At 43.3% G+C, this 24,647-nt stretch overlaps 1 protein-coding gene and 2 long non-coding RNA genes across 4 annotated transcripts in view; 2 read left to right on the forward strand and 1 right to left on the reverse strand.

Annotated features, from left to right (window-relative positions):
* The window catches only part of LOC123606626, a 30,613-nt gene extending 28,049 nt beyond the window's left edge, over positions 1-2,564 (forward strand). Inside the window, exons 3-4 of the long non-coding RNA XR_006716395.1 lie at positions 1,007-1,148; positions 2,519-2,564. This is a non-coding gene — a long non-coding RNA (uncharacterized LOC123606626). The remainder of the gene's footprint in view (positions 1-1,006; positions 1,149-2,518) is intronic.
* Positions 1,023-24,647, reverse strand: part of CPVL (carboxypeptidase vitellogenic like) — a 133,575-nt gene continuing 109,950 nt past the window's right edge. For both annotated transcript variants that reach the window (XM_045495181.1, XM_045495180.1), the window contains one exon: positions 1,023-1,127. In XM_045495181.1, the coding sequence (XP_045351137.1) occupies positions 1,023-1,127 (105 nt within the window). The remainder of the gene's footprint in view (positions 1,128-24,647) is intronic.
* On the forward strand, positions 2,615-4,267 carry LOC123606627. The gene is made up of 2 exons (XR_006716396.1): positions 2,615-2,732; positions 3,244-4,267. It is a non-coding gene; the product is annotated as an uncharacterized LOC123606627 (long non-coding RNA).

The following is a 24,647-nucleotide window of genomic DNA, read 5'->3' on the forward strand; positions in this document are numbered from 1 at the left end:
TCCAAAGTCTTGTCCACCACCATCATGATGGCACCCATTCCTTTGGAGTGATAATGAGATGCTCTTACCCAATACTACTTCTGAAATACTTCCAGGTACATACTATGACAAACTCTATTGTTACTTACAGAACAAAATGTTGTGACAACTTTACTCCCCTACTGCACTTTGCACATACTCTTAGAAGGAATTTAAAATTCCTATTCAAGGGGCGCCTGGGTGGCGCAGTCGGTTAAGCGTCCAACTTCAGCCAGGTCACGATCTCACGGTCCGTGAGTTTGAGCCCCGCGTCAGGCTCTGGGCTGATGGCTCAGAGCCTGGAGCCTGTTTCCGATTCTGTATCTCCCTCTCTCTCTGCCCCTCCCCCGTTCATGCTCTGTCTCTCTCTGTCCCAAAAATAAATAAACATTGAAAAAAAAAATTAAAAAAAAAAATAAATAAATAAAATTCCTATTCAAGACCTCCGCCTTTCATATATCTGTTTCCATCTGAAACAGTGTCTCTGAATCCATTCTTCCCATCCTTTCAGTTACAAGATACCATTCCTAATCACGGGTAGCATTTTCTTTAAAAAAATTTTTTTTGGTTTATTTTTGAGAGAGAGAGACAGACAGACAGAGACACAGCGTGAGCAGGGGGAGGGCAGAGAGAGACAGAGAGATACAGAATCTGAAGCAGACTCCAGGTTCTGAGCTGTCAGCACAGAGCCCGACATGGGGCTCGAACTCACGAACCGCGAGATCATGACCTGAGCAGAGGTCGGACGCTTTACCGACCGAGCCGCCCAGGCGCCCCCGCATAGCATTTTCTTACAGTTAATTTTGTAATGAGCCATCTCTCACCCAAAACAGAACCTTACTTGTTTCAAGGATAATTTTTATTGATGAGAAACATTTTAAAGCTATAAAAAGCTATAAAAAGGTACTTTTCTTATTTATACGACATTTTCAGGTTTGGAAGTTTTCTTCTCAAAGATTAAGTCCCCTGACTTTTTTTTTTTTTTTAGGACAGCAGCTTATCCATCAATAAGGATCCCATCCTCTCTCGAAAACAAATCGATTGATCATGTCAAAAGATCTCAGCGGCTGGTCGTAGGGTAAAATGTGCCCTCCACCTCGAACAATTACCTTGGAGAAGAAAAGTAAAAGGTAAAAAAAAGTTAGAGAAACGGATGTTCTACATGAAGGGAAAATTTTAGTTCAGATTAAAGTATTTTTAAAGCTTACATGAAATACGGAACATATTCTATCAATCCAGGCCTTTGGGGCATGCTGATTGTCTTAGATTTGATAGCTTTCATAACAGGTATGTTAAGGTACCACACCACAAGTGTGTGGTTAGCTACTTTAATTTTTTTTTTTTTTTACATTTTTATTTTATTTTATTTATTTATTTATTATTATTATTTTTTTCAACGTTTATTTATTTTTGGGACAGAGAGAGACAGAGCATGAACGGGGGAGGGGCAGAGAGAGGGAGACACAGAATCAGAAACAGGCTCCAGGCTCTGAGCCATCAGCCCAGAGCCCGACGCGGGGCTCGAACCCACGAACCGCGAGATCGTGACCTGGCTGAAGTCGGACGCCCAACCGACTGCGCCACCCAGGCACCCCATACATTTTTATTTTATTTTTGAGAAACAGAGTGAGACCAAGCATGAGCGGGGGAGGGGCAGAGAGAGAAGGAGACAGAATCTGAAGCAAGCTCCAGGCTCTGAGCAAGCAGTCAGCACAGAGCCTGATGCGGGGCCCGAACCCACAAACTGTGAGATCATGACCTGAGCCGAAGTCGGACGCTCAACCGACTGAGCCACCCAGGCGCCCCGTGGTTAGCTACTTTAACACAAAGTTGTGTTCATCTTTCACATGCATGAAGTGTGAAAATTGTCTTTCTCCTCTTGGGAGGGAGCCGTCTGCTGCCCCGTGGTCAGTTATTCTTACCCGGTGAGGACTACCCTGGGGCCAGGTCGGTCCACAACCGGCTGGAGGGATGCACCCAATTCCCCCCCTTCAGTCTGCTGACCCATGTGGCCCTCACCTGCGCTCTCTACCTGGCATCTCAGCGTTTGCCATTAATACAGGGGATATTTGGATTCTCCAAAAAATTAAAACGACAATAAATGGAAGTCTTTGACACCTGAAATGTTAAAAGGCCATCTTTTTGAGTAGCACAGAGTACTACTTTCCCCCCACCTTTTATTGTGAAAACTATTCAAACATACAGCACATCTGAAAGAATTTCATAGACTTACCACTTAGGTTCTCTCGTTAATGCCCACGGAACTCATTTCCTCACTGTCCATCTATTAATCCATCTTATCTTTTTTGACACGTTTCAAAGTAAAATGTGGGCATCAGTACACTTCTCCCAGATTTTATGTAAAATTAACACACCCTGAAATGCACTTGTGTTTAATACGGACTCACTGAGTTTGGATAGCACGGTTACCTGTGTCACCTAACAAGATGTAGAACGCATTCTTTTTTTTTTTTAATGTTTTTATTTATTTTTGAGACAGAGAGAGACAGAGCGTGAGCAGGGGAGGGGCAGAGAGAGAGGGAGACACAGAATCGGAAGCAGGCTCCAGGCTCCGAGCTGTCAGCCCAGAGCCCGCCGCGGGGCTCGAACTCACGGACTGCGAGATCGTGACCTGAGCTGAAGTCGGACGCCCAACCGACGGAGCCACCCAGGCGCCCCGATGTACAACACATTCTTAAACACCTATAGTTAAGGTGAATTCAGACCCTAGTGCTAGGTGCCATACTAATTTAAGAAAGGGGTGGGGTCAGGGTGGGGGTACTGGTCTTTGTACTCAGAAAGACTGTAGGCTCAGCAAGTGCCCCAAGTAGAGGACCAGGAGAGGCCTCCATGATTCAGTACCAAAAGGCAAAGAACTGACAGTGGGTGTTGGCAGGCCTCCTGCATGGGGGAGTCATTGTAGCCTGAGATATTCTATGGCACATGTGGCAACCGGACAGCGGTCAGTAGTGGATGGAGTGAGGGATCACATTCAGCGCATTCTAGCTGCTAAGTCACAATCGGCAAGTAAAGACCACTTTGACGAGGCCCTTCGTAGCGTGTTTTACCTGTCTCAATATGAAGGGAACGGAGGCAGAAAAAGAGTACAGATATATTTACGTAGTGCATTTATTATATTAAAAATCCACCCCCAGCCCCCAGCATCTTACAACCTTGCCATGCGGCCAGTGGGGTCAACATCAGTAGATGAGTTTTGCTTTGCAGCTCACAGCTAGCCCAGGTGTGCAGAGAGATGGTAGAGATCACCATTCACACCAGCCTCGGTGACAGAGTGATACGGAGCTCTTCGGAGGCTTGCCCAAGTCACACAATCGTAACTGAGAGAATAAGCTAGAACCTGGCTTCTGATGCAAACACCAGCGTCTTTATTCAAGTCGCAGTATTTGTACAATCATTCTTCACATTTGAGCCAAACTTTGCAGCTTAGTCACAGAACATTTCACCCGTCTCTCAACAGCCCTCTGAGGCAGGTAAGGGAAGCAGACCGCCATTACAGACGTGAGCTAGGACTTAACCCTCACATGCGATTGGAAACACCTGCCTCATGCAACACTCCATCAATGGCCGTTTGTCCCTTGCTGCAACGACAGTGGAGCCCATCTACCATTTGTGTTCAAGCTTGCATCTGGAAACCCGACATGTCTTGCTTCGTCACAGACTGAAAGTAAACGTACGTGTGACATGAGTCCCTGTAGGTGACTCTGGAGGAAAACTTTTGCTGCCCCCACAATCCCAGGCTAGAATTCTCTCCTGTAGATTCCCATCCAAATCTCCAGCTTTGGCAGAAATCTGACGAGTGATTTTGTGCAACTTCAGCTCAGCTGAGGACACTTAAGAAAGTCATGTTTGTGACAAAACCCGCTGCTGCTTCGACTGGAAATGAATTTGGCAGCAATGGTCCGGAACGGTGGTATGCTGAATCCAAGAGCTAAAAGGTCAGTCTGCCTCCAGGACCAGAGCTGCAGCTAATGGCGGGGGGGAGCCTTTATGGCGTGGCTTGGAGTCAGTGTGCAGGAGCAAGACTTGAGGCACAGCAAGCTGTGTGACACTGGACAAGTAATTTACCTGCTCTGAGCCTCAGTTTCCTTAACTGTACAAGAGACAAGAAAGTATTACCTCTTGGGATAGTTGGGAATTACGTGAGAAATTAATGGAGTAATGTTCATGGAACACTTAGCACGGTGCCTGGACTGGGATGGAACTCAATAAACATTAGCCATTGTCATTATTTTTCCAATGGTCCTCCCTATTCAAAAGCCAGGATCAAAATGCTTGTATCAAACTACCCTAAAGCCTCGTATTCCTACATTAGCATCAAGAAATCTGGGTTTGAAGGGGTTGCTGAAAACAGTGGCTCTCAAACGTGACTGTGCCCCCAAGATGGTTGAGCTTCTTAAGACAGATTGCTGAGCCCCAACCCCTAGACTTTCCAGCTCTGAAGGTCCAGGGCAGGGCCTGACGCTTCCAACAATTCCAAGGTAATGCTGATGCCGTTGGTCCAAAGACTACTCTTTGAGAACCACTGTTTAGAAAACCTTTTTTCCATTCTGTGACAAACCGGGCAATTCTCTATTTATATCAATAGAGAACGCAAACAGAAATTAACGCCTAGTCGTGATCTCACCTTAGTGTATTTCTTCCTCATCATCTGCCCTCTTGGTATTTACACACACACACACACACACACACACGCACACACACTTCTATGACCATGATAATCAAGTGGTGAAGAAGAGATTGGGTTGGATGTTAACAATTCTTATTCTCAGTAACCTGCATGACCCCCCAGCCCGGGACCAAATCACATCATAAACGGTGCCATGAAGATTGGAAGGAAAAACTCATTTAGGAACAAGGTCGTTTTCGCATGTCACAAAATTTTCAAAGTATATTCCCTAGCAGATTAATATAGAGCATTTTACTGATGTTAACTTCAAAAATAAATTTATGAGTGCCAGAAAAAAACCAAAAGATAAATTTTTGAGTGCCGAAAAAAATCACTCTGTTGTTTATAGCCAAGCTGCTCACCACTCACAAATCAAGGGCACAAACCACGCCACGGGTTTTAGAGGTGTGTAACACAATGCGACAGGGCCATGATTCCATGTTTAAATGCGACAAGATTAATCCCAAGGCTCCCTGGGTAGAATTGGTCTCAGCAACAGAAACTGCGTATGTTGGGTGTTTCCACACGAGAGCTGAAACCTCTAAACTCATGTATTCCAGATGTTCCAGGGGGTCACAAATGTGTCATGAATCTTAAAAGGGTTATGCAAACACTTTCAAGCTTCATTCCACTTTAATTTTTAGAGAAGGATATAATTCTCCCTGGAACCAGAAACGTGGACCTGGCTGTAAAGGTTTCCCGGTTGTGCTTTTATAGGCGACAAGATATCGTGGGAAATTCACACTGGGCGTGTTGATGTGGGTGTATCAGGGGAGACTTCGTGGGAGCCTTGGAGGAGCGGATATCTGGACAGACGATGCTGGCTGGGGTGGGGGAGGGACCACACCCAGAGGAAACTGCCCTTGCAAACACAGAGGAGTGCGAAAGTGCACAGACACCCCACAGCCCACGAGCGGTTCCGCACATGAACTGTCAGCACAGAGCCCGACGCGGGGCTCGGGCTCACAAACCACAAGATCATGACCTGAGCTGAGGTCTGACACCCGACCAACGGAGCCACCCAGGCGCCCCACCCTTCTAGCCATTTTTAAATGGACAGTAGCATTTAGTGCATTCACAATGTTGTGCAACCGTCACCACTATCTTGTTGCAGAATGTTTTCATCACCCCAAAGGGAACCTGATATCCATTAGCTATCTCTTCCCATTCTCCTCTCCCTGCCAGCCCCTGGCAATCACTAGGCTGCCTTCTGTCTCTATGGAGTTGCCTCTTCTGGACATGTCTTAAAGGGTTTAAAGCACGGTAGTGAGTGATATGCTCAGATTTGCATTATAGAAAGATGACTTCTTGTGTATTGAGGGGGCTGATTTAGAAGGAAATGATACTGAGGCAGGGAGGCAAATTTGGAGACCAGCTGTCCAGGTGAGAGAGGATGTGGGCACACGGGAGAAATGGGGAGGAGGGGAAGGAGAAGAGGAATGTCGGGCTGGAACCAACAAAATCAGTGACTAATCAGACATAAAGGTAAAGTGAAAGCATCCCCCAGCACATACACACATCGCCCCATTTCAGGCTTCTGTCCCAGCTTTGCAAGGGGAGATGCTATTAACCAAGAAAGAAGAAAAAGAGGTGAGTTTGGGAAGCAAGCAATGTGGGATAGATTTATAAATCTCTTTTTTCACTACAGGACAATGCAAACCTGGAAGAGAATCTTGCTTGTTATGGTTTCTGATTTATACTAGAGTTGTTTTACTATTTTTTACCTTATTTCATATTTACAAAATCTTAACATTTTCATTTGCAGACTGTAACCATGAGCAGAAACGGAATAAATAGGCCCTGAAAGAAAAAAATATACTAAAAACAAAAGGTACTTGGGAATGAGAATAAAAAAACAAGCCACAGCTTGTTATCAAAACCAACAACGATAACCCTTCCCTTAAAAAAAAAAGAAAAAAAAAAAAAGCAGAGGTCAAAGTTAAGAGCTGCTCCCAAAACACTCAGGGAAAACTTGAGATTTACCAGTGTACGTGTCTAGTGTAGCAATGGATTATTGAACACAACGGGGAAAGGTGCTTTAGCTGACCGAAATGTAGCCATCACAATGGAACACATCCTTATATCCAATACATAGCTTTGATGCTATTGACAGTTCCCTAAGGGCCTCCTAGATATACCATCTCACTTAATCAGTTACAACAATATCATAATTTAGGATTTCCACTTAAAAAAATTTTTTTTAATGTTTATTTATTCTTGAGGTGGAAGGAAGGAGCAGAGAGAGAAGGAGACACAGAATCCAAAGCAGGCTCCAGGCTCCAAGCTGTCAGCACGGAGCCCGATGCGGGGCTCAAACCCACAAGCCGTGAGATCATGACCTGAGCCAAAGTCAGATGCTTAACCGACTGAGCCACCCAGGCGCCCCAAGATGTCCACTCTTGACCATGATGCAATAGCATGTGTCAAACCAACCCCACCCCACAAGAACACCAAAAGCCGAATTAAAAAGAAAAGAACGCTGGGGTGCCTGGGTGGCTCAGTCGGTTAAGTGCTTGACTTCGGCTCAGGTCATGATCTCACAGTTCGTGGATTCAAGCCCCGCGTCGGGCTCTGTGCTGACAGCTCAGAGCCTGGAGCCTGTCTTCGGATTCTGTGTCTCCCTCTCTGTCTCTGTCCCTCCCGTTGTTTCTCTCTCTCTTAAAAATAAATAAAACATTAAAAAAAAAACAAAAACGATGTTTGAAAAGTATCAAAAAGCAACGAGGGCTTGAGAGGCCAAGACCATGGAGAAAAGAGAATCGCGGAGAAGTGAACCTAACATTTTGTGCTGCTTTTCTCTCTGAGAAACTCACCAATGCCTTAGCTTCTCTTGCCAAGAAGCCAAAAAAAAAAAAAAAAAAAAAGTGACAGATAAAAGGATGAAAAGCGAAGCAAGGCTTAGGGTGTCTGGGAGACCAAAAAATAGAAAGAAAGAAAAACCCCAAAGAAACAAAAGATGCGATTTGAAATTGCAGGCTTGTCATGGAGGTGAACATCACAGGCTTTCTGTTAGACCCATCAAAGACAAGGTTAGCCCTCCAAAACCTGAACTCTAGCACCCACTCACCATGTGAGCCCCTGACTGAAGCCAGATGATCCGCCCCTATACTAACTGGCTTTCAGAAAAAAAAAAAAAGCCTTTTTTGAAGAAAGATAACATCATTTTTCATACGTTTTGTCCAGCATTCAAGAAAACGTAGTAGGCATGCCAAAAGATAAGATCAAAGGTCCAGAGACCAAGGGCAAAAGCAGACAACAGAAAGAGACCACAGGGACCCAGATACTGGAGCTATCAGGGATAGATTTTATTTTTTATTTTTTATTTTTTTAATTTTTTTTTTAATTTTTTTTTTCAACGTTTATTTATTTTTGGGACAGAGAGAGAGCATGAATGGGGGAGGGGCAGAGAGAGAGGGAGACACAGAATCGGAAACAGGCTCCAGGCTCTGAGCCATCCGCCCAGAGCCTAACGCGGGGCTCGAACTCACGGACCGCGAGATCGTGACCTGGCTGAAGTCGGACGCTTAACCGACTGCGCCACCCGGGCGCCCCTATCAGGGATAGATTTTAAAATAACCATGACCAAATTATTTAAGAAGGTATGGAAAACACGGAGAAAAGAAAAAAAAAAAAACACATGAGATGACAAAATCCAGTGTTTAACTGGAGTCCTGGAATAAGAAGAGAAGGAAGGAACAGTACAAAAGAAATAATAAAGTTTAGAGACCATGAGTAAAAAACTCACCAAAATTGGCAAAAGTCAACAAGCCACAGCTTTGAGGAGCTCTATGAAACTATGTGGGAAAAATCCAAAGAAAACTGACCACATCTGGGCACACAACGGTAAACTGTTAACACCAAAGACAGAGAGAAAATCTTCAAAGTTGCCAGAAAAAGAAATCGCACTTTCAATAACTTCAAAGAAACAAGAAAGCTGACTAGTTAACGGAAACAATGGGAGCTAGAAGACTGTGAAATCCTATCTTTCAAGTTAGAAAAGAAAACAGCTACAACCTAGAATGTCCGTGTAAATGACCGCATACAGATATTTTCAAGGAAAGAAAAAACTGGAAAAAGGTCTTGCCGGCAGGTGTGTAAAGAAAGGTTTGAAGATTGTTCTTCAGACAGAAGGGTAATGGTCCCTAATGGAAACATGCAAACACGGAGGAGAATGAAAAGCAACTGAGAATCTATATGTGTACCTAAAAATAAATGGATGGCAATAATAATAATGTCTTGTGGAGTACAAACCACATAGAAGTAAAAAAAAAGAAAACAAAACAAAAAAGACAACAGTTGCACAAAAGGTGGCACAGAGTTAAGGTATTTTCAGGTATTTGCATATCTGGCAAATGATAAATGCACTGATTCAAAGCCAACTTTCTGTTTGTTTGTTTTTTTAATGAATGAATGAATGAATGAATTATTATTTTAATGTTTTATTTATTTTTGAAAGAGAGAGACAGAGCGTGAACAGGGAAGGGGCAGAGAGAGAGGGAGACACAGACTTTGAAGCAGGCTCCAGGCTCTGAGCTGTCAGCACAGAGCCCGATGCAGGGCTCAACTCACAAACCACGAGATGATGATCTGAGCCGAAGTCGGACACTTAACTGACTAAGCCCCTTCTTATTATTTTTTAAAAATTTAAATCCAAGTTAGTTAACATCGACTGAAATAATTGTCTCAGGAATAGAATTTAGTAAACACCCAGTGCTCATCTCCAAAGTGCCCTCATTAATACCCATCACCTATCTAGCCCATCACACTACCCAACTCCCCTCCAGCAACCCTCAGTTTGTTCTCTGTATTTAAGTCTCTTATGGTTTGCCTCCATCTCTGTTTTTATCTTATTTTTCCTTCCCTTCCCCTATGTTCATCTGTTTTGTTTTTTAAAGGGGCACCTGGGTGGCTCAGTCGGTTAAGCGTCCGACTTCGGCTCAGGTCATGATCTCACGGTCCGTGAGTTTGAGCCCCGCGTCGGGCTCTGTGCTGACCGCTCAGAGCCTGGAGCCTGTTTCCGATTCTGTGTCTCCCTCTCTCTCTGACCCTCCCCTGTTCACACTCTGTCTCTGTCTCAAAAATAAATAAACATTAAAAAAAAATTTTTTTTAAAGACCACATGTGAGTGAAATCATATGATACCAAAGTCAACTTTCTTTCTTTTTTTTTTTTAATGTTTATTTATTTATTTATTTATTTTTGGGGGGGGACAGAGAGAGACAGAGCATGAATGGGGGAGGGGCAGAGAGAGAGGGAGACACAGAATCGGAAACAGGCTCCAGGCTCTGAGCCATCAGCCCAGAGCCTGATGCGGGGCTCGAACTCCCGGACCGCGAGATCGTGACCTGGCTGAAGTCGGACGCTTAACCGACTGCACCACCCAGGCGCCCCCAAAGTCAACTTTCTTAAATCCGCACGTGTGTTGTAATCTCTAAGGACATGGTCAAAGGATGGATAATATCCCTACATTTATTGTAGCATTATCTACAATAGTCAAGTGATGGAAATAGCTCAAGTGTCCATTGACAGACGAATGGATAAAGAAGATGTGGTATATATATGCAGTGGAATATTACTCGGCCATGAAGAAAGAATGAAATTTTGCCATTTGCAATGACATGGAGGGAGCTAGAGACTTTAATGTTAAAGTAAAATAAGTTAGAGAAAGACAAATACCATACGATTTCACTCATATGTGGAATTTAGGAAACAAAACAAATGAACAAAGAAAAAAGAGAGAGAGAGAGAGAGAGAAACCAAGAAAGAGACTCTTAACTATAGAAAACAAACTGATGATAACAGAGGGGACATGGGTGGGGGGATGGGTGAAATAGGTGAAAGGGATTAAAAGTACACTTATGATGAGCTCTGAGTTATGGATAGAATTGTTGAATCATTATATTGTACACCTGAAGCTAATATAATATTTTACATTAACTATACTAGAATTAAAATTTAAAAATTAACACAAAATGAAATTAAAGGAGAGATGATAAAACAATGTATTATTAACAAGGTAATAGTGGTTTAAAAAAAAAAAGACATTTTGTCTCCAAAGGAAAAGACAAGATAGAAGGATGAGAATAAATGGCAGAGACCTTTCTGTGTAACATGAAAAACAGACTCCTGACAATCAGGGAGCCTTTAAATGAGAAGAAATCTGGTGATCAAGTCATACCCCCCATCTTTTTAGAGAGGCACAAAATGAATGCCTCAGAGATGAAGGCCCTTCAATCACATCTCTTAGCCTAATCTCACCAAATCAAATCAGTTAGATGTTTCAATGTGCTATGAATGTCTCTGATTAAAAAAAAAAAAAAAAAAAAGTCATGGAAATTTTCTTTAAATCAGCTCCAAGAATTTCTATGTTAATTTCAGCAATGTTGGTATGAATGACTAAGGTTAGAACCTTCTCCCCCTTGATCATTTTTGTCAGTGGAAAACTAAAGCACAGGACAGTGTAGTAGGAAGCAATTCGGCTTAGTGGTCAAAAGCATGAACTAAGGATTCAGCAGATCTGGATTTGAGTCCAGTCCCTTGACTTTGGCACAGGGACTTAACTGCTTCGATTTTCTCATCTGTAAAAATGAAGGTAAAAATTAGGGTGACCAGTTGTCCCAGTCTGCCCTGACTTGAGGGATTCCTGGGAATATGGGATCTTCAAAGTGCTAAAGTTGAAAAAGGGTCAGGCAAACTAGGATAGTTTGTTACTCTAAGAATATCTAACTTTTTGTATGGATTCAAAGAGATGCATATTAAACATTGCACAGCACTCAGTTGGTAAATACATAGTAAGCTGGTACCGTGTGCCGTACAGATATATATCAACACTCAAGCAATGGTCATCAGACTATTATCTCCTTTTTTATCGTCAGAGGAGTATGTTTTCCCTTTAAGAGTGGAGTAAGATCAGAAGTTACAACACTAATAAATATAAAATGTAGTACTATACTTGTTCAGAAGAAGAATTATATTGTTCAGGAGGGAGAAAAATTCTCTTCCAGGCTTTCTTTATTTCCATGCTATGAATCCTTCCTTCCCACGGGAAAGGTCCCAATTAAAGTAAGAAAGCAGATTGAATGTGAGCTCAAACTTCTGTCAATATGCTTGACTTAACTGTCTAGAGTGAATTTTATCCCTTAAACCTGCCAACATCATGATCCGTCCCATCCTTTCCCTCCACCCCCTTTTACCACTTGCAATGCCAAACACCCTCTTCTCCCCACATAGAAATGTCAAGCAAGCAAGACCTCACTTGTCTTAGCAGAATGGCAAAAAGCCATTCTGTCTGTTTTTATCCCCTTTGAAGAACTCACTTTACAACCTAGGATTTGATGCAGTTAAAAAAAGCAATCGAAACTTCACTTCCTCCATGTCCAGTTTTATATGTGAAATCCACAAGAGGGTAAAGAGCACAAAATCCAGTTCATTAATTACTCGTGCTCAATATCTAGCTTTATGATCTGTTTGTAGTTTTCTTTGGGAGGAGAGAAGGGGGGAGCCAGGGAGCAGAGGGCAGACGTTACGGCAGCAAATGCTCTCTGCTGGGGGTGTATCGAGTACATAGAGCCCGACTCACTGCCTTCTGGGGAACAGGGAGACAAGAGCCAGCCATCCCGCTGAAGGTTGACCTCCTACAAACATCAGTGCAGGGAGGCTCTAGCATTGTGGCTCAGGACAGCCGATTGTGTCTACTGCTGCCCAACTCCACGTTCAGTGGTGTTATGTTGGTAGCCTGAAATCAACCACAGTGGAATATTTACACCGCGAAAATGGGCAAACACTACAGATCAATGTCTCCCCCCTCTCCCAAGCCAGTTTACCTTCCGACCACTGGTTCTCTGACATCTTGGCTCTCCTGGGGAAAGATGAAACATTAGAGCATTCTTTCTCTGTCCCAAAATAAATAAAAGAAATATCTACTCAAATCAATAAATTATAAGGTCTAAAACGTCTCTGAGATCTTGGCTTAGGAAATCAGATGGGCAGGGTTTCAAATATTTGCAGAAAGATGAGAAGGTCCTGCTGCCTGCTTCCAGTCCTGCCTACCCCCACTGAGTTCTGGTATAATAGGCAATAAGAGTTTCAAGACCACACCACAGCATTCATGGATGCTTCTGTTTGTAGTAGAGCCCTTGCAACACCCCAAAGCTGGTCCGTTTGGGACAACTACTGACTAGAAAGGGTACCTAGATTCCACTGTGCTCCTGACCCACAGCCTAAGGGGACCCCAGACCCAAAAATGTCCCCAGGAATTGAGGATATGGGACACGCCAATGATCACAACATTTTCATGATGTTATTGGTTGAAATAAAACAAGGCACATGGGTTTCACTAGCAAAGCAAAGACTGTCCAAGGCACAGGTAGTGCCTTTGGTCCAGTTGATGATGTGGCGGTTTCTTAACACAACTTTATTTCATTCTTGCCCTTTTCTCGGCCCCACTCCACCCTCCACCTTGTTTATTTTTTGGCTCTGTTTAACATTTCCACAAGCAATTTTGTGGATCTGGTTACACTTCAAATTGAAACACAAAATGTTGCCGTTTAAAAAGCAACCCCAGTTCCCTTTGTTCCTCAAATATCATTAAGTTTTAAAACCTATTCTCCATGTGTGGATAATACTTTAAACGTTAGTCTTCTTAGTATTTATTCACTTCTCATAATGAAATGGTTCTCTGTTAAATTTCAATAGATATTAAAAACCACTCGACAGCTAAGAGAAAATTATGCATCATTGCCTAGCTGTTATACCTCAGTAAATAGATTTGCTACCCAATTTATATTTTAAATAATACAATAAATTAGCTCCCTGAGTATTAACTAACTGCATATTTGGGTAGCTTAATTTAGAAGCATTCTTTTTATGCTAATCAGCCCTCTCTAATGAAACAGAACCACATGAACTAAGATGACTCTTGGCAAATAATCAGAGTAAAATTGGGAGTCGCTATTGTTTATTATTTCCTTTGTTTTCAGGAAGCAAGCTGTGTGGTTTTTTTGTTTTTCTTTTTTTTTTTTTTTAATTTTTTTTTCAACGTTTATTTATTTTTGGGACAGAGAGAGACAGAGCATGAACGGGGGAGGGGCAGAGAGAGAGGGAGACACAGAATCAGAAACAGGCTCCAGGCTCTGAGCCATCAGCCCAGAGCCTGACGCGGGGCTCGAACTCACGGACCGCGAGATCGTGACCTGGCTGAAGTCGGACGCTTAACCGACTGCGCCACCCAGGCGCCCCTCTTTTTTTTTTTTTTTTTTTAGGAAAAAAAAACCCCAAACACCAAAAACTCAATTTTTTTAAAGGACAGGACATTCTAGTCAGCCACTGAGATAATGAAACTTCTCCAACTCCTCCCATACGTTTATTTCCCAGAATATTTCTCCTTTCTTCTCCTGTGTAACACAGAAAGGAAATCGTCTTCAGCTGACATGAACAGGGCATACTTTCGTTTGAAGGGAATTGCTTTGAACCATTCATGATGTTAGCACACCTAGTCTATTTCCTAGAAGACACTTCGGTACATGCAATTGGTAAGCAACCACAGCACTCCTTGAGAATTGCATTTTTCACACACACACACACACACACACACACACACACACACATGAATGGGCATGAATATAAGGTAGGGGCCAATTTGATTTTCATTCACTGGACATTTACTGGGTGCTGGGAACAGTGCTAAGGGGTTTGCTATAGAGATAAATGATATCGTATTCTTGTCTTCAAGGAGCTCAGTGTCAAGGAGGGGAGGAAAGCAATTAAGGAGGTAAACTAAAGAGAAACCCCAGTGAGGTACATGCACTAGAAGATGTACATAGAGATGTAGAGCAGGAGGTATTCTGGGAGAAGGAGGGCTTCCTAGAGGTGAATTTATTTATTTATTTACTTATTTATTTGTAATCTCTATGTTCAAATGGGGCTCAAACTCATGACAAGATCAAGAGTGGCATACTCTACTGACCGAGCCCCTTAGAGGTAGTTCTCATCCCTGAAAGGCAAATAGGGGTTTTCTGGGCAGCCAGAGGAGCAGAAAGGGCCTTTCCATGGGGATTGCTGACTAATAAAACAGCAAGGTGGGTCTGGGGAATTATAAGGTGTTTTGTTTCGTTCTTTAGGATTCTAATGGAGAAGGAGGGAGGGTGAGAATTCAGGTGGGGGGAAGAAAGCCCAGGCCAGACTAACCTCTTTACTACTCTGTGGAGAGACTTCAGGCTTTATTCTACAGGTAGCGGGGATTCCGTGAGGAGGTTTGAATAAGGGAAAACATGATCAGACTGGCATTTGGAAAAAGCACCGAGAGACGAGTAGAGTGGAGAGGAGGACGACTAGTTAAGACCAGCTATTGTCAAAGGAAAAAAAAGTTTAAACCACAACTTAAAACACAGAGTGTTCTTGAATAGCATCTTCTAAAGCCTGTGCCTTTTCTTTTTTTTTAAATTAAAAAAAAAATTTTTTTTTAAACATTTATTTATTTTTGAGACAGAGAGAGACAGAGCATGAATGGGGGAGGGGCAGAGAGAGAGGGAGACACAGAATTGGAAGCAGGCTCCAGGCTCTGGGCCACCAGCCCAGAGCCCGACACGGGGCTCGAACTCACGGACCGTGAGATCGTGACCTGAGCTGAAGTCGGACGCTTAACCGACTGAGCCACCCAGGAGCCCCGCCTTTGCCTTTTCTTAAAACACCACAAAGCAAACACAGTTTCGTTTTCGAATATATAAAGTAAGGGAACCATCTTTTAAAAAATGTGCCCAAAAGGCTATACGGTTTTTTTTTTTTTTTACTGTGTTATATAAAATCAGTGTCTTTCTCGTTAAATAGTTCTTTGTGGTTTCTGTGTCAAGCACTAGGATATGAATCAAGTCAGGCTGCTGAGAGGGATCTATAAAGCAGATGTGGTGAATGCTAGTAATACTTATCAATTACTAGTCTTCTTAATTTTCTGGCAAGACACATAGCAAAGCAACTGGCTCAGTCACTTCACCTCCTTCTTGTCTCAGTGGGAAAGTAATGGAAGTGGGGGATATTTTTGATGTGCTGGGAAAAGATTCAGACTCTCCTCCCAATGGTCTAGGTCTTGCCTGCAAATCCATGGCGTACATTAAAATCTGTTTGCTTTTTTTAAATGTATTACACTTTTTTTTAACGTTTATTTGAGAATGGCTGGGACAGAGCAGGAGCGGGAGAGGGGCAGAGAGAGAAGGAGAGAAGAATCCAAAGCAGGCTCCAGGCTCTGAGCCATCAGTATGGAGCCTGACACAGGGCTTGAACTCACCAGCTGTGAGATCATGACCTGAGCCGAAGTCGGACGCTTAACCGACTGAGCCACCCAGGTGCCCACGTCTACTTTTTTCAGTTGCTTCTTATATTGAGTCACTGCTGGTGAGTCAAAGTGAAAAGGGGCTGAGGAACTAAATTTCTTAATTTTTTTTAAGCTGGATATTTTGGTAGCCAACCTTAGCCCTGGACATCCAGAGAGAAAAATGCATCTGCCTAACCAGAGCAGTGCCAAGACTTGGACACGATGTGTTCACTTCAGCCTTTCACCGTGTGTGGAAGCCTTTCCATTTGATGATAGCCAGAGAAGACGGGAAAGACAGCAAGAGAGAAAGAAGACAAACTGAATGGCAGACGTGAGAAAGGACATTAAGCCCCCCTTCAACCAAACAAGCCCACAGGAAAGAGGACTAAGAGGAAGTCCAAGAGTTGGTGAGAAAGTGAAATAATCATATCTCTTATACATTACTGGCAAGAATATAATCCGTTTTGGGGCGCCTGGGTGGCGCAGTCGGTTAAGCATCCGACTTCAGCCAGGTCACGATCTCGCAGTCCGTGAGTTCGAGCCCCGCGTCGGGCTCTGGGCTGATGGCTCAGAGCCTGGAGCCTGTTTCCGATTCTGTGTCTCCCTCTCTCTCTGCCCCTCCCCCGTTCATGCTCTGTCTCTCTCTGTCCCAAAAATAAATAAAGGTTGAAAAAAAAAAAAAAAAGAATATAATCCGTTTGGAAAACAGTTTGGCGTTATCTGAGGAAGCTGGAGATGCTCAAACCCTGTGAACTCATCAGTGCCACTTCTAGGCATTATTCTTAGAAAGAAGCTCTTGCACACAGGCACAAGGACATATGTTCAAGAACGTTCACAGCAGCAATGTTTGTAGTAGCAGAAAAACTGGCAACAACCCATGTGTCCAGCAGCAGAGGAATGGATGAGTGGTATAATCATGCCGTGGAATACTATGCAGCAATGAAAAAGAAACAAAGCACAACCGAACCTATTGACATGGATGAATCTCAGAAAGCACTGAACAGCATAAGCATGTTATTGCAAAATACATATAGAATAAGTCCTTTTATATCAAATTAAACATGAAAAGAAAAATATTGTTTATGGAGATGCATATCTGTAGTAAAACTTAATTTTTTTTATAAAAGGAAAAGGATGGGGTGGGGGTGGTGCCTGGGTGGCTCAGCCGGTTGAGCACCCGACTCTTGATTTCAGCTCAGGTCATGATCTCATAGTTCATGGGTTCGAACCCCGCGTCAGGCTCTGTGTTAGCATGAAGCCTGCTTGGAATTCTCGCTCCCTCTCTCTCTGCCCCCACCCTGCTTGTGCTCACTGTCTCTCTCTCAAAAATAAATAAATAAGCTTTAAAAATCTAATAAAAAAGGAAACGGATGATAAAATCAAAATCCAGGACGGTGGTTTACCTCCAGAGGCAATGAGGGAAGGGAGTGGGATTGGGGAAGGTAAGTTCTTGGTAATGCTGCATTTCTTAAGCTGGCTGGTAAGTACAAACGTGTTCATTCATCATTATTTGTTTTATCTCACACAAGTGTTATATGTACTCTTTGGTTACTATTCAATTTTTAATTAAAAAAAAAAAAAGTAAAGCAAAACCACCTACAGATGCTGCCAAAGTCACAAAAAGGAATCTTTAAAACATTTAACATGTTCTCTGTCATATGGGCCATGTGTCTAAAACAGCAAGTGGGGAGGATATAGAGAAGCAATTAAACGGAAACCAAAGCAAAAATGGGAAGTGCCCCTCTGGCGAGCGGCTCTGAGAAGACCGAGCTGGTGCCAGAATCTAAACCTTGGGACTCTGGTTGCCGCAGAAGAAAATAAATATTAGGAACAAAAATAAACACCCACATACTCCAGGCAGGACAGCAGAAGAGCAGAAAGGAGGCCAGATAATTGGAGGTTTTGTTTTGCTAGACATTTTTTCCCTCTTTAAATCTAAATTCCTATAGTCCCCTGCTTCCCTGGTTCCATATGTTAGAGGCTCAGTACAAATGGCACAGAAGACAAAAACAAAAAGGCCGGACGCTTCATTTATTGTCAACAGGGATGTTTCAGATTATTGTTGAACTAGAAGGGACTCAATGCTTTAGAAACATCTCGTTACTCAGTGTATTTTTATTTATTATTATTAGACTGCCATGTGGCAAAATGTGGACTATGTCCTCTTCTACCTCTCACCGAAATTGTTGAGTAAAGTTACAACAGGATACAGCTGCTGTAGTTTCAAGCCTTTCTGATAAATAACATTTAGTTGAGCCTGTAAAACATAGTATCTATTTAGGACCCTATTAGACTGGGAAGAGAGCTTCTTGCCCTGTGAAAACAGATTGACGCTAGGAGAGGCAGTAGGAATATTTATTCCATGCTTACTAGGTGCCAGGTAAGTGTCAAGTGATATATGAAATATATATGAAATATATTCAATATAGTCAAGTGAAATATATACATATATATATATTTCTACACACACACATAGATACACGCATTATCTCATTGAATCCTAGCAACTAATCTTTTCATGAGAGAGAGAGAGAGATATTAATGTTATCCCCACTTCATTGATGAAGAACCTCTTGGAGAGGTTAAGTAACTTGCCCAAGGTCACACAGATAGTAAGTAGTGGAACAGGGTCTAGAGCTGTATCCAATCTTTTAATCTCTGCGCTATGTCACTTGAGTATGGCGATAGCAGTAGTTAGAATTGCCAAGGTCATGAACTCGAAATACACTTCAAGGCTACTTGAGAGCTAAACTCATAACTCATAACTCACTCTCCAAAGGTGGTCTATGGTTGGGGGTGGGGAGGATCTAGAAATTATTCAATAATTCAAATAGTCTAATGCATGGATTCTTGGTCATTTTGTGTCATGTGTCCATGGGTCTACTGTGGCCTATGGACCCTTCTCTGAATAATGTTTTAAAATACATTTTATATGGGGGCGCCGGGGTGGCTCAGTCGGTCGAGCATCCGACTTCGGCCCAGGTCATGATCTCACAGTTTGTGAGTTCAAGCCCCGCATCGGGCTTTGTGCTGACAGCTCAGCGCCTGGAGCCTGCTTCAAATTCTGTGTTTCTCTCTCTCTCTGCTCCTCCCCTGCTCATGCTCTGTCTCTCTCTCTCTCCTTCAAAAATAAATAAAAACATTAAAAAATATTTAAAAGACATTTTACATATACGTACATATATAACAGATTACAAATGAACCCATTATATTGAAATTAACAAAGTAGTAAAAAATAAATTTGCGATATAGCATTATGTGTACTTCCATATGAACACATTCAACAAGAGCGACTAGTGGGTCTGGTAACTACCGTAATTAAAAAAAATTTTTTTTAACATTTATTCATTATTTGAGAGAGAGAGAAAGAGAGACAGCATGAGCAGGGGAGGGGCAGGGAGATAAAGAGAGGGAGATGCAGAATCTGAAGCAGGCTCAAGGTTCTGAGCTGTCAGCACAGAGCCCAACATGGGGCTCGAACTCATGAACCGTGAGATCATGACCTGAGCCAAAGTCAGACACTAAACCGACTGAGCCACCCGGGCACCCCCGATAACCACTGTTAATTTTAAAGTAGTAGTGATGTTGATAAATGTTGTTTCAAGGTATTTGAAACAGTATGTGTATTTGATATGAAAGTATTTCTGCTTTCTATTGGTGACAGAGTCAAAGGTACTGCTAAGGCCTCTGCGGTTTGTTGCCTACATTCATAATGGAAGGAAATGCTAAATTTCATAATTCATAATGGAAGGAAATGCTATTTAAGTTTGAAGTCAGTGAACATAAAATGCATTTTTTTCCCTTCTAAGTTCACTGACCCTTTGAATACTAACCACAGATGCTTGCCCTAGGTTAAGAACTCTTACTAAAGAACTGAACGATCACCTAATAAAAATGTCACGTCTACTCCTGATTAAGCTTCAGTTGAAATCATTGCATTTTTATTTTTGCTTTGACATGACGTTAATTGTGTCTAATCATCATAGTATTTTACCAATGATTAATATCCAGAAATAAATTCAAGATGCCTGGTGGACACCCATCTTTGCCGAGAATCGATCTGGATGACGTTTACAGCCGTCAATCTGGTTGTCTCATTTTTGACAAGTAGCAAAGACACGGTACTATCTAAAGACTTTGCACAGAAGACCATGGCATTTCAGTACAGCACAGAAGTCTGCTGGGAAAAGGAAGCTAATGTTTTGAGTAAATAACAGAGGCTTCCTACGAGTCCAAATTACTAATGGTCTATCAGTATTTTGAGAGAACAAAGACCACTTGTAAAATCTACAATGCACAGCAGGGACTGAGGTCTAAAATTTAGCTTAAGGTTTTGTCTCAGGATTTCAGAGAATCAGAGCCCCACAAGTAGACACTGTTGGCTGTAGGACACTTTTCTAAAAAGTGAGGTTTCAGATCAATGGCTGGTTTGTTAAGAGTGAAACTATGTTCTCAGGTTTCTGGTTGACCTGTGTAAGGAAGTAAAGTCGGTCAGGATTTAGAGCAGCCTGTAGGCATCAGAATGGAACTTTATCCAAACATAAGCCACATGGGGTTCCTGCAAGAGGAGGACATTTGGGCATCAGTAGAAGGACAAAAGACATCACAATTTAGGGTTCCCCCAAACAGGATGCATTAGAATTCTCTAACAAGCTTATATACTGATTCTCCGGTCCTACCCCAGACAAAGTCAGAATATTTGGAGATAGGGCCTGGGAATCTATATTTGCAAGCGTTGACAAAATGCAGCGGATTAACAATGGTCCCAAATTCTTTGCCATTCTTCCCATTAGGAGGAATCTAGGCCTCTTCTGTGATTTGCTTTGACCAAGAGAATGCAGTGGCAATAATTTTCTGGAACTTTTGAACCCTGGGCTTAAAGGGACCGACATCTTTGGCTTCTAAATTTGGGAAGCCACCTGCCATGTTGTGAAGCTAGATCGGGACACTGCATGGTTAGGGGCCATATGGAAAGAGCACTGGAGAAGAAGAGGCCACCTTGCATGTCTCAGCTTTTGCCAGACTCACAGCTGAATGTGGCTCCCTGGATGGTCTCAGGCTATCTCAGGTGAGTCAGAAGAACCATCGAGCTGAGCCCATTCCACCCACATAATGAGAAATAATAAATTGCTTCTGTGTTAAGCCACTGACTTTTGGAGTGATCGATTATTCTGTTAATAAATAACTGAAAGAGGGAAATATTTGCTGACAATTCTTTATTCTTTTTCCTGAAAAAATCTGTTCTTTGCTTGGAATCTTGCTGGGAGTTGAAGAGCAAGGCTGGATCCATTTTTCTAATGCAGATAGACTAATTACACTGAGCGCTTAGGGGAAGTCTGATATTATGCAAAGACCTATATCTCATGTGGCATCAGGCAAACCACCAGCCTCTGATGCCGTCCCCACTCCCCCTGCCAACCCTGAGAGCTCACAACTACATTATCTGGGTGGCCTTTGTGGCACCATCAGATCCCCCTTCGAAGATGGACCAGCTCCCAGCCTCCAGCCGTCAGCACCCTCAGGTCTGCCTCAGCTGCAGACAGCAGCCTTTCCCAAGATGATGCCCTTCTGAGGGCAGCCCGCATTTGGTGACTGAGAGTGAGGTGGGGGGTTAAAGGCTTGGCCATTTTGGCCCAATGTCGGACGTGGATGGAAGAAGACTCTCTCCAGAGCTCCCTGCCGGGTTGGCCAAGGTTTCTCAGGCATGCATCACTGTCTGATTTCCTCTTCTGTCAATTCTGCTTCCTCCCCCCCCTTTTTTTTTTCACAGGCGTTGATCCCTAATACGCATCTTATACCCCGACCTTGGCCCAAATGCCTGATTCTGGAGAACTTAGCCCGTGACTGCCATGGAGCTCTCTGATGATAGCAAGCCATCGCCATTGCCATCACCGTCATCGTGGTTTGACCGCTACGTTCTGGTCTTCTGCTCACCACCTGATTCCCATGCGTGGACAGAACTTTTCCCAGATCTAGTGATGGAGACAAAGAACCTATGAATCAGGACAGCCCTCTTTGTAGAAAGTGACAGAGCTGGGAGAGAGAGGAAGACTCTGGGTAACAATTTCTGTAACAAAGCCAAAACATGTCCCCAGGGAATTAGCTGCATTTGGTAATCATCATCTCAAATCTGTTTAACAGTTACTTTCTTCCATTAAATACTGTTTTAACTTCATCGCCTCCTTTCTCAACTAGTCAAACACACACAAAAAATCACATTTGTTGCTCTTTGCTTACTCTGATTTTGTCAGGGGCACCAAGGACTTGATGAAGCTCTTTCTGGAACTGTTAGTTCCTTGGGGAATAGTTCTTAATGCTCCCTAGGGTGTTTAAAATTCCAAAAAAACCCACAAAACAAAACAAAACAAAAAACAAAACAACAACAACAGTTGTCAGGAGGAAGTCCAAGAGACGTAAATGGCCAGCTCTCTGTCACTCCCTCTGTGGATTATCTGTGGAAAGGTTCCAATCCCAGCCTGGCCTCCCTTTGGACTCAAAGGACTGTGGTTATTCTTGGCTCCGTTTGACAGTTGTGTGTAGTCAAAGAAATAAAACAAAGTGAATGTTAGTTTTAGAAGGGCACACCTGGGAAGCTGGGGTTCTTACTGCTTTCTGTCTGCACATCATGCTTTCCCTCTCCTCCTCCCTCTTGTAAGCACCCTGCTTTCCTTTAGGAAACGGACTTTTCCACGTGGACCGGATGCACGGCCAAGTATACTGGCCATCGCCCCCACCTCTGTCACCACCACCACATACATATGCACCCGAGGCCAGATGTGTAGACTAGTCCAGCCAACAGGAGTATCCCATCCCTTCCCCCGACACTGCCCTCACTGCCGTACTTAGAGGCATGGTGGCGCAAGGGAAAGGTTGAGATTTGGGTCGTCAAATCTCAGATATTACTACTCTTTGACTCTGTCAAATATCAGACGCTGCCACGATTTGATATTGTCAGATCTCAAATACCACTACCACGATTAAGCAAGTTGCGCAGGTGAAACTTGTGTTTCCTCCTTTGTAAACCAGTAAGTACGATCACGTAATTTACAGGGAAGCGATTAGCATTCCGTAAAACGGTGGCTAAAAAGTGTGTGACAGGCCGCAGGCCCGAGCGCTGACAAATGCGGAAGAACTGGTGGCCGTCATTAGCCATTCCCTTGGGCCCTCCCGACACCCTTCTCGCTCAGAGTTTACAGCACCAGAAGGGGCCCCCAGCCAGTGAGTGGCAAGAAATTCACACGAGGTTTGTCTAGCTCCAGAGTCTACCTTCCTCTCCTGACACCAGACCACCTTCCATTGGTCACGAGTCTCCAAAACAGTGAGGGGCGAGGGGGGCTCCTTGCCTTTGGTTTCTCTGTACGTAACCTCTAGCAGAAGGTCTCATTCCTGTTGGAAACTCAGGGAGAAGCCCTTGGGGAGAGTATGGCAGCCCACCGGCCTGAGGGTCTCACAAGACACACTCAGGTCAGGGTCAAGGTGCAGTTGTGGCTCAGGGCTTGTGCTTTAGGGGGCTGGTGGTGCTTATTGTGGCTGCCCAAGGAGAACACTAGAATGACACCAGCATGTAGGCTCTCCCTGTGGATACTTAGCTTTTAAGTCGGTGTGACCACAGAGTAAATACCACTTCTCAAACAGCAATCGGTCCTCACAACATTCCAAAGCTTATCCCCACAACCTCCATTTCAGGACCTCAGAATCAAGCACTGGGCTCAGGAAATAGGTGAAGAAGCTTCTTCCAATAGAGCTCCTTACAAGACTCCTTATTTCCCAGGATCCCCTTCCCTGACCTCTCTCCACCCTGAATTCATCTGATTGCTGCAATTTTAAACTTCCCAAAGGACAGCTTTGCAAACGTGCTTAACCACCTTCCATGGTGACAAATGTTGTATGCTTCCATTTATTAGAGATACTTAGAGCCATACAGTTTACAGAGACAGAAAGTAGAATGTGTAGGACAGCGGTTGGCCAGGGGCTGGGGTTGGGGAGTGGGGAGGTAATGTTCAATAGCTTCAGTTTCAGCTGAGGAGATGAAAAGAGCCATGGAGATGGACGGTGGTGATGGATGCACGATATCATGAAAGCTTTTAATACCACTGAATAACACACTTAAAAATGGGTAGGATTACGGGGGAATAGCTGGCTCAGTTGACTCTTGATCTCAGGGTCATGAGTTTAAGCCCCATGTTGGCTGTGGAGCCTACTTAAAAGGAAATAAATAATTAAATGAAATTAAAAATGGTTAAGATGATAAATTTTATGGTATTAGTATTTTACGCTTTAAAAAACTGGAGGGGAACCTGGGTAGCTAAGGTGGTTAAGTGTCCAGCTCTTGGTTTCAGCTGAGGTCATGCTCTCATGGTTCATGAGTTCGAGCCCCATGTTGGGCTCCATGCTGATGGTGTGGAGCCTGCTTGGGATTCTCTTTCTCTCTCCCTCTCTCTGCCCCTCCCATGTTCATTCTCTCTCTCTCTCTCTCAAAAAAAAAAAAATAATAAACTTTAAACAAATTGAACAAAAATTTGAAAAAGAAAAGCCACCTTCCATGGCTCCCACTACTTAAACAATGGAGCACTCACCACTTTCCTACCATTGAGGGCACAGGACCTTTCCCAGTCTCTCTCCTGGTTTTCATTCTCC

The sequence above is a fragment of the Leopardus geoffroyi genome, chromosome A2 (assembly GCF_018350155.1).
Source record: "Leopardus geoffroyi isolate Oge1 chromosome A2, O.geoffroyi_Oge1_pat1.0, whole genome shotgun sequence".
NCBI classification, from domain to species: Eukaryota; Metazoa; Chordata; class Mammalia; order Carnivora; family Felidae; genus Leopardus; species Leopardus geoffroyi.